At 38.0% G+C, this 16,946-nt stretch overlaps 1 protein-coding gene across 1 annotated transcript in view; it reads left to right on the top strand.

Moving 5' to 3' along the window:
• LOC306844221 (nesprin-2-like) overlaps positions 1–16,946 on the top strand; it is a 95,879-nt gene that overhangs the window by 36,982 nt on the left and 41,951 nt on the right. Inside the window, exons 41-62 of the mRNA XM_079376194.1 lie at positions 657–848; positions 1,232–1,387; positions 1,885–2,126; positions 2,449–4,492; positions 5,153–5,487; positions 5,859–6,003; positions 6,192–6,392; positions 6,508–6,767; positions 6,854–7,004; positions 7,097–7,240; positions 7,417–7,557; positions 8,453–8,635; positions 8,725–8,862; positions 8,941–9,126; positions 11,219–11,341; positions 11,422–11,604; positions 12,711–12,800; positions 12,975–13,061; positions 13,618–13,692; positions 14,830–15,387; positions 15,476–15,652; positions 16,365–16,922. Coding sequence (XP_079232320.1) covers positions 657–848; positions 1,232–1,387; positions 1,885–2,126; positions 2,449–4,492; positions 5,153–5,487; positions 5,859–6,003; positions 6,192–6,392; positions 6,508–6,767; positions 6,854–7,004; positions 7,097–7,240; positions 7,417–7,557; positions 8,453–8,635; positions 8,725–8,862; positions 8,941–9,126; positions 11,219–11,341; positions 11,422–11,604; positions 12,711–12,800; positions 12,975–13,061; positions 13,618–13,692; positions 14,830–15,387; positions 15,476–15,652; positions 16,365–16,922 — 6,369 coding nt within the window. The remainder of the gene's footprint in view (positions 1–656; positions 849–1,231; positions 1,388–1,884; positions 2,127–2,448; positions 4,493–5,152; positions 5,488–5,858; positions 6,004–6,191; positions 6,393–6,507; positions 6,768–6,853; positions 7,005–7,096; positions 7,241–7,416; positions 7,558–8,452; positions 8,636–8,724; positions 8,863–8,940; positions 9,127–11,218; positions 11,342–11,421; positions 11,605–12,710; positions 12,801–12,974; positions 13,062–13,617; positions 13,693–14,829; positions 15,388–15,475; positions 15,653–16,364; positions 16,923–16,946) is intronic.

Genomic DNA, 16,946 nt, shown 5'->3' with positions numbered 1-16,946 from the left:
GATATATGTAAGATGCCCACGATCTCAAAAAATTATCTGAAAGAACTTTCAATATATTAATTGTGTCCTAATTATTCCAAACTGTGCGAAAGACTTGCATTGACCATTTTTATGTTCATTCAAAGCAGTTAGATCAACAGTTGTGAATGTTGTTTCCTTGCACTTTTTTGCCACTGCAGTTTAACTGTCATTTTACACCAAAATATTATTTAATGAATGCATGATTTGATTTGATTATTTTTCATTCGCGCATCATGTATCTTTTAGAATGCATGTGTTGGCATTCTAAAAGATATCACTCTCTAGCCTTTTTCATGGCTATAGTGTGGCACTTATCCATTTGCTTTGATAACAGGTTATTCAGTATTGTTTCTGTGAGCAAGAACTTCATTAGGCTTCATTATACCAACTACATTTTGTTAGCATTACTTCCTGCAGTACCGCCGCCTCTGAGTTTGTTTTAGGCCTGAAGGCACACCACGGCTTTTAGAGGGAAGACTCAATTCCCAGCTAGGCAGCATTCCTTGTTCTTCTGATACCGTGACTGAACAAGTCAACGGCAGAGCTGTTTCTCTTTTAAACAAGCTCTGAAAGCAGGTGCAAGCGATGTTGTGATCAAATTTTTAATTGAAATATAAACTGATGCTTTTTTGTAGTATGAAGAAATGCACAGAGTCAATTCAGATCCATCTGCCGGGAACAAAACAACCCAAAACATAGGATCAGTACCAGACGGTGAGGACGAAACAAAGCATGTGGAGCAGCCTACTGGGACACATGTGTGGGCCACTTTACTGAACACAATCACTAACGTTCAGCCACTACTGATGACCAGTCACGGTTCTGAGGTATGTACCTGTATGTAAACGCATTGATTTTATTCTGAATTTTATTCCGATTTTATTCTGAGAACTTAAGCAGCTTCGGTGAACTAAACATTTGGGCTTTTGACAGAAAAAAGGCTTCAGTAAAAAAGTTCAAAACCAAGATCAACTTTTTCTCTCAAATATAACTGTTATCTGTTAATCAGCTAATTTTTGTCAGTTTTTGACTTGAAGACCATATATTTCCTCAAGCCTTATGGGAGGAAATTGCACAGGAAAGAGGAATTTCCTGTGATATGTGCTGATTTTAACTGTACAATTTTCTTCTTGTCTGTTTTAAATTTTAATACAAATGTTATACAATTATTAATTTATTTTTGTACAAATTGTAATACTTTTTTTTGCAGGAATCTAGACCAAGGAAAGATTCCTTATTTCAAAACTCATCACTCTTGGAGTCTGAGAGCAGTCTGTCATGGGCTGTCCTGTGGGTGTTCAGATGTCGGTACCGACCAACTCAACTCAGCATTGCACAAATGGCTCGTCAGCTGGAAGAGGCTGAGGTACAGTACATTACTTAATTGCACTGGTTTCTCAAAAACCTCCAGCTGTGCACAGCTGGTGACAGTAAAAGCTGTTAGTACTAGTCATGAAGATCTAATCTACTATTTTCGAAAACAGCCAGGACAATCCCTCACTACCCTCAGGAGATGTCTTATTACAAAACTTATGACTTAAAATGAAGCAGAACTTATTCAGATTTCCAGGTCACATGTAATCAAATTTATAACTGATGATGTCAACAAAGGTGAGATGTTCTTGCTTCAATTGGAGCTCAAGATGATCCTTAGATAAGTCATGCTGGTGAAACATTTAGGTTTTACATAAACTTCTGGAGTTTATGTAGCTTGAGTGCTCCTTTAGCAGAAGGGACAAACCAAATACTAAAACCTTCTGAAATTGATATGCATTCATGAATCATGCACCCGAGTGAAACTGTCTAACTTTAACCATTTAAAATGACAGTAAACATTATAAGATGTCTATCTGTGTGTCATAGATCTGCCAGCAGTATGTCTTGGAGCAGGTGGCTAGACTGCCTCAAAGTGAATCTAGCGCTGGATGCTCTACAAAGCCTGAGCAGACCATAGAGGGCAGATGGAACACAGTACTGATGGATACCTCAGCTATGGTGGAGTACAAAAAGACACAGCTCCAGCATGTCACACAGTACCACCAGCAAAACCGAGCTCTCACAGATACTCTACACAACCTGGAGGCTGAGTTCAGCACACTGACACAGTGAGCATCCTTGACATTTTCTGTGTGTGTGTGTGTTCAGTTATACCCTACAAAGATGAGGACCCTTGTGGGGACATTTTTTGGTCACCGTGAGGAAAACAGCTTATCAATCATACAAAGTTTTTTTTGAAAATCTGCTGAAAGTTTTGTGTGAGGGGCTGGGTTAGGGTAAGGGGATAGAAAATGCAGTTTGAAAATAAATTAATTTGGAATAGAATTAATATTAAACAAAGTTAAATACAAGAAAACAAAGTTAAATACTTAATTTAAAAATTAAGTTTGTACAACATTGAAAAGTAACCATATTCTCACATTTCTGAAGGGATTGCATTGACATCAGCACCTGGAACGTGGATAAGCTGAAAGCATTCCTGAAGAACATGCAGAAGAAGAGAGGCATACTAGAGGATCTCCTACAGACATGCTCTCAGATTTCAGCCCAACTGGGTGAGACAGAGGGACCTGTGGCCTGCATTGAACCTTTTAGGACTTTACAGGAGAGATGGCAAACTATGGAGCAGGTTGCTTCCAGCAGTCTGTGGTGTGCTAACTTCTGCACAGCAGAAGTAGCTGCACTCTTGCAAGAAGCCAGAGAGCTGCACCATGAACTGGAGCTTCTGGAGAAGTCAGTTTCTCTTCCACATCCCTCTCAAGGACAGATGGACTGCCAAAGTGTGCTACAAGAGACTGTCAGAACTGCAGACCTGGCAGTGTTAACAGAGCGCTACTTGTACCTTCTTGAGGTCTCTCAGGCTCTTTCCTCAAGTCCGCTGGGAAAAAAAGAGCTCAGAGATGTGGAGGACGCAATGCAGGGCTTGAATTCTCAGCTTGCTCTGACTCAGGAGAAGCTCAGCTCTCAGACTTCGAATGGCAATGGTTGCTCTCCGATCATGAGGATTATCAGGGACTATGTTACATGGGCTAAGCAAACAGAGAGCAAAGTCAGTAGGAGAAGGTTGTTGTCTCTGTTTCCTGAAGAAGCAAGTCACCAGGTCAGTCACATGAAGAAACTGCAGTCTGAAGCATCTCTTAAGAGCATTCAGTTGGCCTCTGTTTTGAAAGAGCTAAGAGAGGAAGTTACAGGACTCGATGAGGAGCATTCCATGTCTCCCAACCTCGATTACCTAGAGGATTTGTATGTTAAGCTTACAGAGAAGACCGAATGTGCTGTTGCAGAAATGAGCAGAATGTTTCATATTAGAGAAAGATTGTGGAAACAGATCACTGACAGCAGCTCTTGGTTGACCTCAGTATTAGAAAAAGAGTCTGGTAAAACAGTGGCTTCTGAACCTAAAACTACTATCCCAGAATTGAGGGTTCAGCTTCAGGTATGCACAGAGGCTTTGAAGGATGCTGAGAGACAAGCAAATAATCTGGAGACTCTGTTAGATGAAATCAAAAATGTGAATCATGGTCTGAGTGTACATGAAAGCTTTCAGCTTATCAATAGGCTAACAGCCTTACAAGAAGAGGTCTCTAGGGCTGTGAACCGCAAGTGGGCCTTGCGCTGGGTGCTTGAAGAACTCCTTCGTGCTCAGGAATCTTCTGCTGAGGAACAGAATATCATTCTGAAGAGCTTGAGACAGATGAGTGCTGATGTCACGAGGCAGAAGTATCCCGTAACAAGGGACTCGCGCTTGGCTCTTGAACCTGTTAAGCATATGCTGATGGAGCTCCTCTGCAAGGTGCCGGAGATTCCCCACTGCCCAGATCCTCGGAGGAAAGAGATGCTCAACGCTGTACTAGACCTACAGAGGAGAATACATCTGCTGGAGCTGCAAGCCAAAGAGCATGAGGAGTACCTCATTTTAAGGCAGCACATGGAGAACTCCAGAGAGGCAGTGAAGAAGAGCTTGTTGCAGATTGTAGACTCAAGTGTAGGAGCTGACGTAAGGCACTGCTTTTGTCAGACTCTCCTGGTGGAGCTGCCTTTGGTGAGAATGACATGTCAAGAGGCCACTGACCACCTTGAGGCCATTTCCAAAGATCTCTATCCATCCCAGCTGACAGCAGAAAAGCACAAAATCCATTTGGTCATTGAGCAGCTCGCCTCTTGGGAGGTCATAGTAAAAGATGAGGCTAAAACCATTGAGTGCTCTCTGGCGAAGGGACTCAGCAGTCGTACAGACCTCAGTCCACTCACTGAGCTCTTCAACAGTGTCCAGCAGCAGCTGAAGGAGACCATCTGCTTGGAGCCAGATAATAAGGCCATTGATACACAGCTACGAAAGCACTGGAGGCTAATCCAGACCATTGAGTCTGTTCTACGAATGTTGGAGCACTGCAGGAAAGAAGTAGATGTTGAAAGCTACCAGATGACCATTGATCTCGGCCAGAAAACTCTTAATGATTGTGGTATGCATATGGTAAGCTCTAGGCGTCGTGTGTTAAAAGCACTAATACCACTAAAATGCTACTTTTTGTAACCATTGTAGTTTAAGCATGCATGTGACGGCATTGTTATTTTGTAGTAGGACTTTGTGTAGATTTCCCAGTTTGTTTGAATTCACATGCTCTTGATTTGTTTGGGTTTTGATTTGAATCTGATTCTTTTGGTTATATTTCGCTTATCTCAGTCTTCTGTTTTCTAGTCTTGTATACAGATTCAAACCAGTAATTCATCTTTTTTTAACTATTCATTAAAATAATCTTCTTAAGAGTCAGTTGTTTTTGGAAATTGGGCAACATTAGTCACAGTATGTTTTTGGTTAAAGAAATAACCTGCAACATTTGTTTTTTGATTTGCACTGCACTGGTAACGTTTTGTTGTTTTTGCATGTAGCCCCTGACAACAACTTAATGCAAAGCCTTTTTTTCCATTAGCTGTACAGTAATACAGACTGAGATATCTGCTGCAGAGGAAGTGCTATACAAACAACAACATATCTTGGAGTTTTAAGACTCAGTATTGGGGTTGTTCAAATGAACATAATCATTTGGAAAACTATAGGTTTACCCATCTCTAGTTTTTAGAAAGCTATGAATGTTGTTTATCTAATTTCTAAATGATTTGTTTCGTTGTCCAGGATAAGCTGCTCCAAACTCGGGAGGCACTGAAGCATTACCACTGGGCTGTTCAGGGTGCAGAGGGCTTCTTTCAACAGATTGGATCCAATCTTATCATCCCCTCTGATGGCTTCAAAGGCTACAAAGAGGAGCATCGCTGTGTTCAACAGATTTTCAGCACTCTGGTAGAGGGTTTCCAGGCCCACTTTTCTGAAGTTGGTGCTTCTGTTCCCCAGCAGACATGCCTCTCCATCCCTCTAACCGAGCAGCTTCATATCGAGGTTTTGAGTCACCTTCTAGTACAAGATGCCAAATTAGAGGCTCAGGCTCAGCTCAGACTTGAGGCATTACAGAGGTTAGTCATACTCTATGAAGCGTGTTATGGATTATTTTTATATAAAAACTTAACAACCTTGACCTATGATTCAGATTGCTGCATTCACAATGCACTCTGATTGTTGTTGACATTTTTATATCAAATTGGAAAATCATTTTAGAATTGTAAATAATGGGGTCTTTATATTTTTGGGGAAAAATACTTCTACAAATAATAAAGTATTTTCTCAGAAATATCTTTAAATGCCTGCCATATACTGTAGAGTATTTGGAAACATTTTCCTCAGAAAACAAGCTCTGAAACAATTAGTCTGAATGGAATACATCTATTTGGTTAAATTAAATGTACTAGAGGCACTTTTATTTTGCTGCCTTTCTGCTCCAATTTAGGTCCATGAAAGATCAAATTGTGCACATGAGTCACCATGAAGAACTGAGTCAACATCTCAAAAATGTTGATTCTCAAATCTCAAAATTTTTAAGTCAAAAACCAACTGATTCTGAAGCCTGCCAAGATCAACTGCTGAAAGTAAAGGTTTGTGGTCATTATTTACCATTAACAGGTTAAATGGAGATCTTTAGATGATTTGGGAAATGTTTTTGCTTTTGACTTTTGAAAAAAAAATTTTTTTTTTTTTTTTTATGGTTCCTTGTGCCACTTTTCATCTCTTTACAGTGCATGTATGCTAGATTAGCATACACTGAAATTGTTTTCATCTGCAGGTGCTCCAGACAGAGCTGAAGAACCTCACTAATAAGCTGGAGGAACTGAGGGAAAGCTGCCCAGGTCTTCGTTGCAAAGCACCTGTGGATCTGATGCTGGGACAACTGTGGAGGTCTTGGGCAGTGCTGCAGTGCAGAGTGGAATCACTCAAAGCCAGCATATCTCATAAAGAAGCAGAATGGAGAGAGTTTGTGATACGTGTATGTAAAAATATATATATTTTTTTCAGCTTATTACAATTTTAATTTTCTCGTAAAATGATTAAATAAGCTGTGCGTTAACTCATTTCTTTTCATGTTTGGGTTTGCTCTGCAGCTGAATAAATCAAAGGAAGGTCTTGACAGACTGCAGAATGATCTTCCAGACTCATCTACGGCGACGGGATCCCTGGTGGATCTTCAGGGTGTTCTGAGCCTCACGGAACGCCTTCAAGATGGGATTGAGCAGGAGCATCACACTTTGGCTTCTCTACAACACCATGTGGCGCGACTGCTAGGGGTCTCAAATTTGCAGCAGCTGAAAGTGTGTCCTCAAATCTGTCACGACTTGCAGTCTCTACAGGGTCACTGCAGAAGGTTTGACTTGTACACACACGCACAACAACACACAAGTTAAGAAAATGCTCAGAATCTACATTTACAGACCTTTTCATGCCTCTTAGTCTCAGAGATCAGAACAATAACATCCGTCGGGAGGTGCTTTTTGAGATCCAGGAGTTGGGTCGTGTGCAGGAGGAGCTGAGTGCCATTCAGCAGAATGTTCTTTCTCTTTTGACGGCTTTACAGTCGGAGTCAGCTGCTCAACACTTACAGGTTGGTGCCTGTGTTTGACAGGCAGGATGTCTGTTTCTGCAGTCCTTGGTGTTGATATTGTCTTCACTGTGTTGTGTTGTATTGCACTGCAGGAAGTCAAAGTGGAATTGGTTTCACAGAAGTCTCGACTGCAGGATGTCATGGACGGAGTGCAGAAGAAATGGAGTTGTGTTCCTACAGAGATTCAAATATTACACAATGAGCTCAACGTGTCCATGCAGGAGGCTAAGGACAAAGTATTCACTTTATTTATTTTTATAATAAATACTTTATAATAAATGCCTTGAACATGTAAAAGAACATTTTTGTCCTTTTAGAAAATATATATTTAATATGGCACCTATAGTTTCAGTGTATTTGTGTTGTGTGTTAATTTAAATGAAAGCTAATACAATTGTATCCTTTTTTTCAGTTGGTCATAGTCATGGAGAGAAGTGGTCCTCTCTGCAAAATGGGTGAGCTAGTTGGAGAGGTGACGGTGGGCTTGAATTGTGTGCAGGCCCTGCTGAAGCAAACCAGTCCTAATATTTCTGAGGCTGAAAGTACACAAAAGGTACTTTCTTGCTTGACTTCACATGCACATCTTTCTATCAGTTGCTTAATTTTTCTTTTCTCTCTCTTTACTTAGTTTTGCATATTACTTAAACATTCTTTTATTGTATTTTTACTATATAATTGTAAAAATATAAGTATAAAACAAATGATGCTGCCATTTTCATTGTAAACAACGTTTATTATAAATGGCAAAACTAATATAAAGATTTTAAATCTGGATTTCACTGTTTCACTTTTAAAATGTCTAATTCTTTACATTTTTAAAATGTACAATAAATAATGAATAACCTTGAATAATAAGGGCGAAAATGAAGGTTTGCTAGAAGTTTTGATAGACCTGGTGTTGCGTGGCTCCTAGTTGAGGGTTCCAAGTCGTCTTTTATTTTCTGAAGCAAACAAAAAATAACATGGCTTGGCAAGCGATATGTTTGGATAATGTGTTCTTCTGGCATTCCAAATAAATTAATATGTGTGGAAAAAATCCTCTCCCTTCTACCACGCACTCTCTGTTCTCTCCTAGCAACAATAATTTCAGCCATTTCAAGCACGAAATGGTTTAAGACATGCTTTTTGGCGGTGTTAAATAATGGTGCAAATGCCAGTAATTTGCATATTCAATAAGGTCAGGTGCAAAAATAACTGTCCACGCCTTTTCAGCACTAATTCGTCACTGCGCGTCTTTAGTAAAACCTGACAGTTCAATTGTAATGCCAAAAGACAGTTTTCGATGGCGCAAGCTGTTAGTAAAACTGGCCCAAAAAGTGAAATGTTTAAGGCTTCATGACCTATTGCATGAACTGTTCTTCCAGCTCTCACATTTTTTGTTTGTGTCCAATGAAATATAATGTCAGCAGTAAATGAGGTCTGATGTACATCTGTGCCTGTGTGTGCAGCGCATATGGGATAAGCTGGACCAGTGGCACACTCGGATAGCTGAGCTGGAGGCTGAGGTGCAGGATCTGGGTGAGCAGAACCCTGAGAGAGCACACATTCTCATAGACCAGCTCACGGAGCCTCTGCAGCTCTACCAGACTACTGCCAAACAGGCCGAGCAAAGGACCGCCCTCATCAGCAAAGTTAGAGGATTTCACGACATAAGCCAACACATGATGCAACTTAGAGTAAACCTTGACTGATTATGTCTTTTGTGTTTTGGTCCCATCAGATCCCTGCCTGTCTGCAGGACTATGAGGGTTTACTCAATAGCTCCAACTGCTGGTTGAGAGAGGCTCAGTCCTGGCTGGTCGCTCCCAGAACCTACACCACTGCGAAATGCATCCACTGTCATGCCAACTCCCTCAAGGTCAGGTCAAAACCTCACTTTAAAGACATTTTGCCTTTACGGAGTAAGTTGTTAGCAGCTCTTTTGATGTGTCTGTAGATGACGCTGGATGAATCGGAGGGATACAGAGCAGCTCTGGAGGCTTTCCTGCCTGCTCTGCAGGAGATCACTCCAGTGTGTGACACCACCCATCAACAACAACATCTCCAACTGTGTGTACAAAACATCACACTCATGCAGCAAAGTGTTCTGGATCCTCTCTCCCACCTTCAGCACCTAGCAGCTGTAAGAAATATCATTACATTCAAAAAATGTTGAACAAATTATATTTACTGTTATATTCACTTTGATTTGCAGTGTCAAAGCTTGTCCCAATATTACGTTTTTAGTTGTATCAGTTCCAGTGAAATTTAATTATTTCTGATACCAGTTTCATTACCACAGCTGTCGAACACAGTGGTTTTATATAAAATATATTAACATAAATATTAAGACAAATTACATTAAAACAATAGTGTGTGCATAGCCTTCAAGTATTTCTCATTTAGGAAAACATTTTTGTAATTAATTGACACTAATTAATAAATAAGAAGTAAATGATGCTTGACTTGTGATAATTTTCAGTAAAATCAAGAAGACTTTCAAAAATCAAGTTTTTGACATCTGCTATTTCAACAAATATTTTAGTTTTTTCTGTTTCTATTTACATAATTTGCAATACTGTTCAAAAATTTGGGTCGGTAAGATTTATTTTTTATTTTTGAAAGAAGTTACTTATACTCACCAAGTATATATCAAAAATATAGTAAAAACAGTGTTGTTGTGAAATTAAATGATTACATTATATAATTTTTTTGTGAAATAATAAAATATTTAAATTTGTGATGCAAAGCTGAATTTTTAGCATTCATTACTCCAGTTAGGGCTGGGCGATAAATCGATTTTATCGATTAACTCGAATGTGTAGTTTGTCGACTTGTTTGAATGAAAATCGTAAAAAAAAAAAAGACGTACTACAGAACTCCAATAAATAGGAGATAAATATCAATACTTTATCTCGCAGTTATATCATTGGGTAATCATAATTGCAGGCATCAGGGAGGCGCTATTATGCATGGCATAATATTGAATGCATGATGGCTTTTTAGTTCCACTTTCGAGATTGGCGATCGCACGTACTCTGTTTTTACTATGGACTGGCAGTAGCCTACTTGCCACACATTTTACAAGATTAGATGTTTGTCATGGTGCTCATGATCTGCAAATCATTCGTCCTCGGTCATCTCTCCTTACTCTATGTGGTAGGCTAAGTGAAATTTTATATTCTGTAATGCACTGTTTCCCATACGTTGATTTATTTGTGGCGGCCTGCCACAATATCAAAACTGACTGCCACAAATAGATTTTTTTATTTATTTATTTTTTTCAAAAAGCTTTGACTTCGTTGAATAAGCAAGCGCTGCACGTTTCAGAATTATTAAATGGATGCCACCTTATTGGGACAATAAAGCCCTCCCTACACCTACCCTAACCCTACCCGATACTTTTATTTTCAACTTTTTGATTATTTCCTTAATTTTTATTGAAAATAAATGCCTTTCTGATGCGATATGAGATTTGAAAAGGGAGAAAAAAAACTTAGTGTAAATAGCCTTTGCCAACAAGGCGGGCTATTTGCACTTAATGTAAATAGACACTCCGTAAAGTTAGAACTTGTTTTGAAAAAAATCAATCTGCAGATGACAAAGAAATTGAAGTAGGGTGGAAAAAAATAAATCTGTAAATCTGATTTTTTTTGTGAAAAAATCTGGGATTTTTTTTTTTCCAGGCAATATCGCCCAGCCCTAACTCCGGTCTTCAGTGTCACATGATCCTTCAGAAATCATTGTCATTTCTAATATGCTGATTTGCTGATCAAGAAATCGGCTTATCAGTGTTGAAAACATTTGTTCTACTTAATAATTTTAGGATTCTTTTATAAGTTGAGTTCAGAAAAATTGATTTCTTTAAACTGATTTTATTTATTTATTTATTTTTACAGTTTTTAAGTGTTTTTACGTTCACTTTTGATCAATTAAATGCATCCTTGCTGAATAAAAGTATTATTTTCTTCCAAAAAAAAAAAAGTCTTACCGCAGCTTTGATTTGTAACTGACTTTGTTTGCATTAATAAATCACAAATATTGGCAAATTGGGATACCAGAAACTGGTGTCATAACACGCACATGTAAAAAAAGTATTCCTAATAATGTATACATAATTTGTAGGGTTTTATGAGATTCCATTACTGGAATTACTTACTTTATGATACTGTGATGAAATTTCTTAATTATGTTGCCTCTGTTTTAACTGGAATTCACTTATAACTTCTGTTTAGGAGATGGATGCCATTGAAGCAGAGGTAAAGACAATGGAGAAAAATATAACTAAGATCAGAACAATCCTTTCAGCCACTGACACAGAGAACATTTCTCCTGAGGAATATCTCGAGAACATACAGGTACTGTACATAATGTCTCAATCCTCTGTTTGTACTGTAAACATTTACAGTACCTCTCGCTCTCCTGTCCTCTGTAACAGGTCATTCTGGATAATGTCCAGTCCATGAAGAGGACCATTGATGAGATTGAGAGCTGCAGGCCAGACCTGGGGCTTCCTGCTGGGGCAGAGCAAACTCTCACAGCTTTCCATTGGGCTCAAGAGCTCCTGCAGCCCATCCAGGAGCTACAGCAGCTCAGTGTGGAGCGGAGTACAGCATTGAGGGTCTGTCGCTTTAATAGTTTGTTTGTGTTTACCAAGAGTCAGTGGTTTCCTGTTTACTGAGCTGGAGTGCGTTTTAACTTTAGTTCATGAAAAACAGATTTCAGTAGGTAGGGTATTTTACGAATACCTTGTTTTTCACACAACATGAAAATGTTACACTTTTACAACTTAAATATTTGCAAAGGAAGATGAAGTATATATTTTTTTTAAAGGTCCAGAGAGTAATTTTTGTTCATGTTGAGCTGGCAAATTTAGCAGTCACCTCTCACCTACAGGAGTGTTCATTGATAGTGATTGCTACATATAATATACATAGAACTTCCATAACCTTTCTATTCCTAAGGTGTGAATGGCTTTTTTAAAAGTTCAAATATTTCTTGTAGTCGTTTATATTAATATGAGACTGTAAAAACTTAATAAACAATTATACAAGACTTTGATTTTTTTTAAATATTTTTTTTAATTAAATATGTAATGTAACATTGCATGGCAATGCTTGAAATGGCAATATTAGATAACGGATAACTTTTACATGAATTATAGTTGTCATAATAAAAGAACTATCCAGTTTCAGTGTGGGCTTCTCCTTAATAGACAAACTTTGAAACTCAAACTTTTTTTTTTTTTTTTTTTTTTTTTCAACTGTTCTGACAATATTTCCAGCATCAAATAAAGAGATTCATCATGCAATATTTCAAATGACTTTAGGTCTAGTTAGTTCTGGTTAGAAAATATTAGTTCAAAGTACGGTAAATTTGTAGTGTTTTTAGTGACCGTGACCAGTGTGTGACCTCTCCTCTTCGTTTTCATGTCTGTGGGAATGAGAGGAGGAGAAAATCCCTGCATTTAAAGCCAACTCATAAAAGGGATGTGTGGGAACCTTGAATTTTCTGATTGCGCTTAAAAAATAAAGTGCTTTAACTTCAATATGGTGCAGTAGTAAATCATTACAGGCACAGCTTTATTGGCAAAGGCAGTAGTATCTAGTTAAGACACTCTCTTGGCTTTTCTCATGATCTCTATCTTGTGACCTTGTAACAGTGACTTTGGTTTGTCCACATTTTACAACTTTATGAAACTAAGTATTTTGCTGATTTTCTTTTCAGGCCTCTATTGGACAACCAGCTGAAATGACTCTCTCTTCAGACCAAACCACAGAATTCACGATGCCACATCTTTACACCGGAGATCTGAGGGTAAGTCATCAACTCAATCAAAAATATACCTCAAAAACATGTCCACTCTAACTCAGAAGGACATCTAAGATGAGGATGAGTCAGTTTTAGGACTAAATAAGACTAAATCAGCTCATTAGTTCTGTCACTATAAAAACCTATAGTAAAGAATGTCGTTGCATAACCCTGGTGAAGCAGGTCTCCATGGAAGGCCCTTACACTGAGGAAGATGAAGACAATCAGTCTTCATCCTCAGGAACTCTCACATGCAGTATTCCAGAGGTAAAAACCCTCAAAACCTCCAATTTATCTCCCAGGCTTTGCCAAACCCTGAAAAGGGAACATTTCTGAACTCTTGTCTGAACTCTGGACCTCTTTGCTATGGCTATTCATTTGCATGCGTTTAATTTTTTTTTTTATATATATATATATATATATAAGTTTATGAAAGGAAGCTATTAATACAAATGTGATTATACGTCTAAATAAATACGTATAGTATTATTTATATGCATATACATTTATTTTATTTCTTTTTAGATAATGCTTTTTTTTTCTCTATAATTTCACAGGAATTGGTCGTGGATGCTTTTGCTAGTCTCAGAATTTTTGTTCGTTTATAATTCAGTCAGCTTTGCAAACAAGTTCTTTTGCTTTTCTTTTCTGAAGCCTAAGGCGGCACTCATTGCAGAATGCCGAATATAACTCCATCTCTTCTTTCAGAAACAGCTGCTTTCTTCATTTGTCTTTAGGGACTCTATTCTTCTAATACACTGGACTGTCATCTCAAATAATTTCTAATCACTTCATCTAATAATTTTTCCTTTTTCTTTACCAGGACCCAGACGAGACCATAGAGGAGGAAGATACTAAGTCAGGCGCTGCCTCTGCTGTAACAGAGTGTGTCACTAAGGTAAAGACTGACTCCAGCAGAGTTATTTGTCTCTTTCTCTTTAATGACAGGCAATAAGATTCATTATCATTATTCCTCACATTCCTCATTGTGAAATGGATAGTTCGGACTGTTTGGATGAGCCCTGCTCAAACACAGTGTAAAATGCCAATAAACGCACATAGTTGTATAATCTACATTAATATGCAAATTTGCAACGGTGCTTGGCAACCACAAGTAGCCTTCTGTTAGCATAATGAACTTCATTTGAAAGTTTGGGGTCAGTAAGATTTTTTTCCCCTGGTTTCACAGACAAGGCTTAAGTCTAGTCCTAGACTAAAATGTAAATCTGAGCCGTTTCAACTGAAAGAAACTTGCACTGACTAATCTTAAAATATATCAGTGCCTTTGTTTTGTCTCAAGATGCACACCAGTAATGTTTTTTCCTAAGCACATTTATAAAAATCACTTAAATGTCCTAATTGAACTATGGCCTAATCCTGGTTTAGTCTAAGCCCTGTCTGTGAAACCGGGTCTTTATGTTTTTGAAAGAAATGCTGAACAAATTTTCAAGACTGAATTTATTTGAGCAAAAATACAGTAAAACAGGAATATTATTACAATTTAAAAGAAGTTTTCTATTTGAATATATTTTGAGATGTAATTTGTTCCTGTGATGGCAAAACTGAATTTTCAGCAGTCAATAATCCAGTTTTAAGTGTCACTTGATCATCCAGAAATCATTCTGATTTGGTGCTTAAGAAACCTTTCTTATTATTAGCAATGTTGAATTTTTAGTTTAATATTGCTTAATTTTTTTGTGAAAACTTTCATAATTTTTTTCAGGATTCTTTGATTAATAGAGCATTCTAAAGAACAGCATTTTTTTTTTGAAAGGCAAATCTTATTTAACATGAATAAATGTCTCTGCTGTCACTTTTGATCAATTTAATGTATGCTTGCTGACCGAAAGTATTAATTTCTTTCAAAATATATATATCTGGACTTGAACCGTTTGAACAGTAGTGTATATTACTTGGCAGAATAATTATTTTATTTACTATGGCTAAGGTGGTTTTAGATACATAAATCCTTTTTTTAACCATGATGAAATCACTACACCGCTGCCAATGACTTACTGCTTGTTTTTGTCTTTAGGAATTCTCTCCTGAAGAAGTTGATTTTCCTGCAGTGGAGCATGTAATTCAGGACGCTGACACGGGAAGTTGTTTACTGGAGCCTTCTGACTTCTCTGAAATGCCTGGCATAGTCAGCAGACCAGTTACTGAAGAGACCAGTTCCCTACTTGCACTAACATCCCAACATTTGAAAGAATTTACAAATGATAGTTGTCTGAAGCCTGACGGTGCAAACATAGCTGAGGAAAAGCAAAATGAGTGCACCGAAACCAAGTTGATTGAAGCAGTTCCAGCAAAGCCAGAAATATGCTCAGAAATCACCATGTTAAAAACAAGTGATTCCAATGAATTGACTGAAAAGGCTGAATCTGTAGATCAGAATGATTTGTCTGTAAACACAGAAATGGGTACAAGTGATCAAGTGAAAACAACAAGCCCAAAGTCACGCGACACACAGGCAATAAATGTTCCTGATGGTGATCAGACCCAGACAGAGACTAAACCCATCGACGCCACAGCTCCTCTTATGGTCTCTTCTCAGCATACAGAATGTGTGCCACAGGAAGAGACAACACTGGTAATTCTTTGTGAAATCTAGGTGTAAACTAACATGTATCATTTTAAGTGTTTTTGTATGACTAAATACTGCCCTTCCAACTCTTTAGGAAATACAGAGAGGTGTTATTGAGGCCATGGTTCACCAGAGCAGCAGCCGGTCTCATGACCACACAATTCAGCACACAGCAACTATCAGTGATCTGTCACAGTCTGAAGGAGTAACTGAAGATCAACAGAGTTTGGTCCGGCTTCTCACCTCATGCCAGGATGTCAGTCCTTTAGAGGTCAGTTTCAGCCCTGCAAACATGCTTACTAAAACCAAAGAACTACCCTGAGAGTGTCTATGTACATTTTCTGACATGTCTGCATCACCTTAAGATCTAACAAGAATTCTAGATCTATCAGTTTTTAACATTTACACTACTGTTTGAAAGTGAAGATTTTTTAATGTTTTGCAAAAAAGCCTCTTATGCTCACGGAGGGTGCATTTGTTTATAAAAAAAAAAAATAAAGTTATATTATTACAATTTAAAATGACTTATTTTAATATATTAAAATGTTATTAATTTCTGTGATGGCAAAGCTGAATTTTCAGCAGTCAATACTTCAGTCTTCAGTGTTACATTTTAGGTGTCCGGTCACTTTTGACCATGAAGATCACAAGTGTGACTCCCAAATGAGGAACACCCAGAGGGTTAATAGAAAATGCAAAAGAACAGCATTTATTTGAAATTCAAATCTTTAGTAAAATTACAATGTCTCTACTGTCACTTTTGATCAATTTAATGTATGCTTGCTGACTGAAAGTATTAATTTCTTTCAAAAAATATATATATATCTGGACTTGAACCGTTTGAACAGTAGTGTATATTACTTGGCAGAATAATTATTTTATTTACTATGGCTAAGGTGGTTTTAGATACATAAATCCTTTTTTTAACCATGATGAAATCACTACACAGCTGCCAATGACTTACTGCTTGTTTTTGTCTTTAGGAATTCTCTCCTGAAGAAGTTGATTTTCCTGCAGTGGAGCATGTAATTCAGGACGCTGACACGGGAAGTTGTTTACTGGAGCCTTCTGACTTCTCTGAAATGCCTGGCATAGTCAGCAGACCAGTTACTGAAGAGACCAGTTCCCTACCTGCACTAACATCCCAACATTTGAAAGAATTTACAAATGATAGTTGTCTGAAGCCTGACAGTGCAAACATAGCTGAGGAAAAGCAAAATGAGTGCACCGAAACCAAGTTGATTGAAGCAGTTCCAGCAAAGCCAGAAATATGCTCAGAAATCACCATGTTAAAAACAAGTGATTCCAATGAATTGACTGAAAAGGCTGAATCTGTAGATCAGAATGATTTGTCTGTAAACACAGAAATGGGTAGAAGTGATCAAGTGAAAACAACAAGCCCAAAGTCACGCGACACACAGGCAATAAATGTTCCTGATGGTGATCAGACCCAGACAGAGACTAAACCCATCGACGCCACAGCTCCTCTTATGGTCTCTTCTCAGCATACAGAATGTGTGCCACAGGAAGAGACAACACTGGTAATTCTTTGTGAAATCTAGGTG

The sequence above is a fragment of the Barbus barbus genome (assembly GCF_936440315.1).
Source record: "Barbus barbus genome assembly, chromosome: 24".
In the NCBI taxonomy this organism is placed as follows: Eukaryota; Metazoa; Chordata; class Actinopteri; order Cypriniformes; family Cyprinidae; genus Barbus; species Barbus barbus.
Note: the sequence above shows the minus strand (reverse complement) of the source record. Positions and strands in the feature narration are given on the sequence as shown.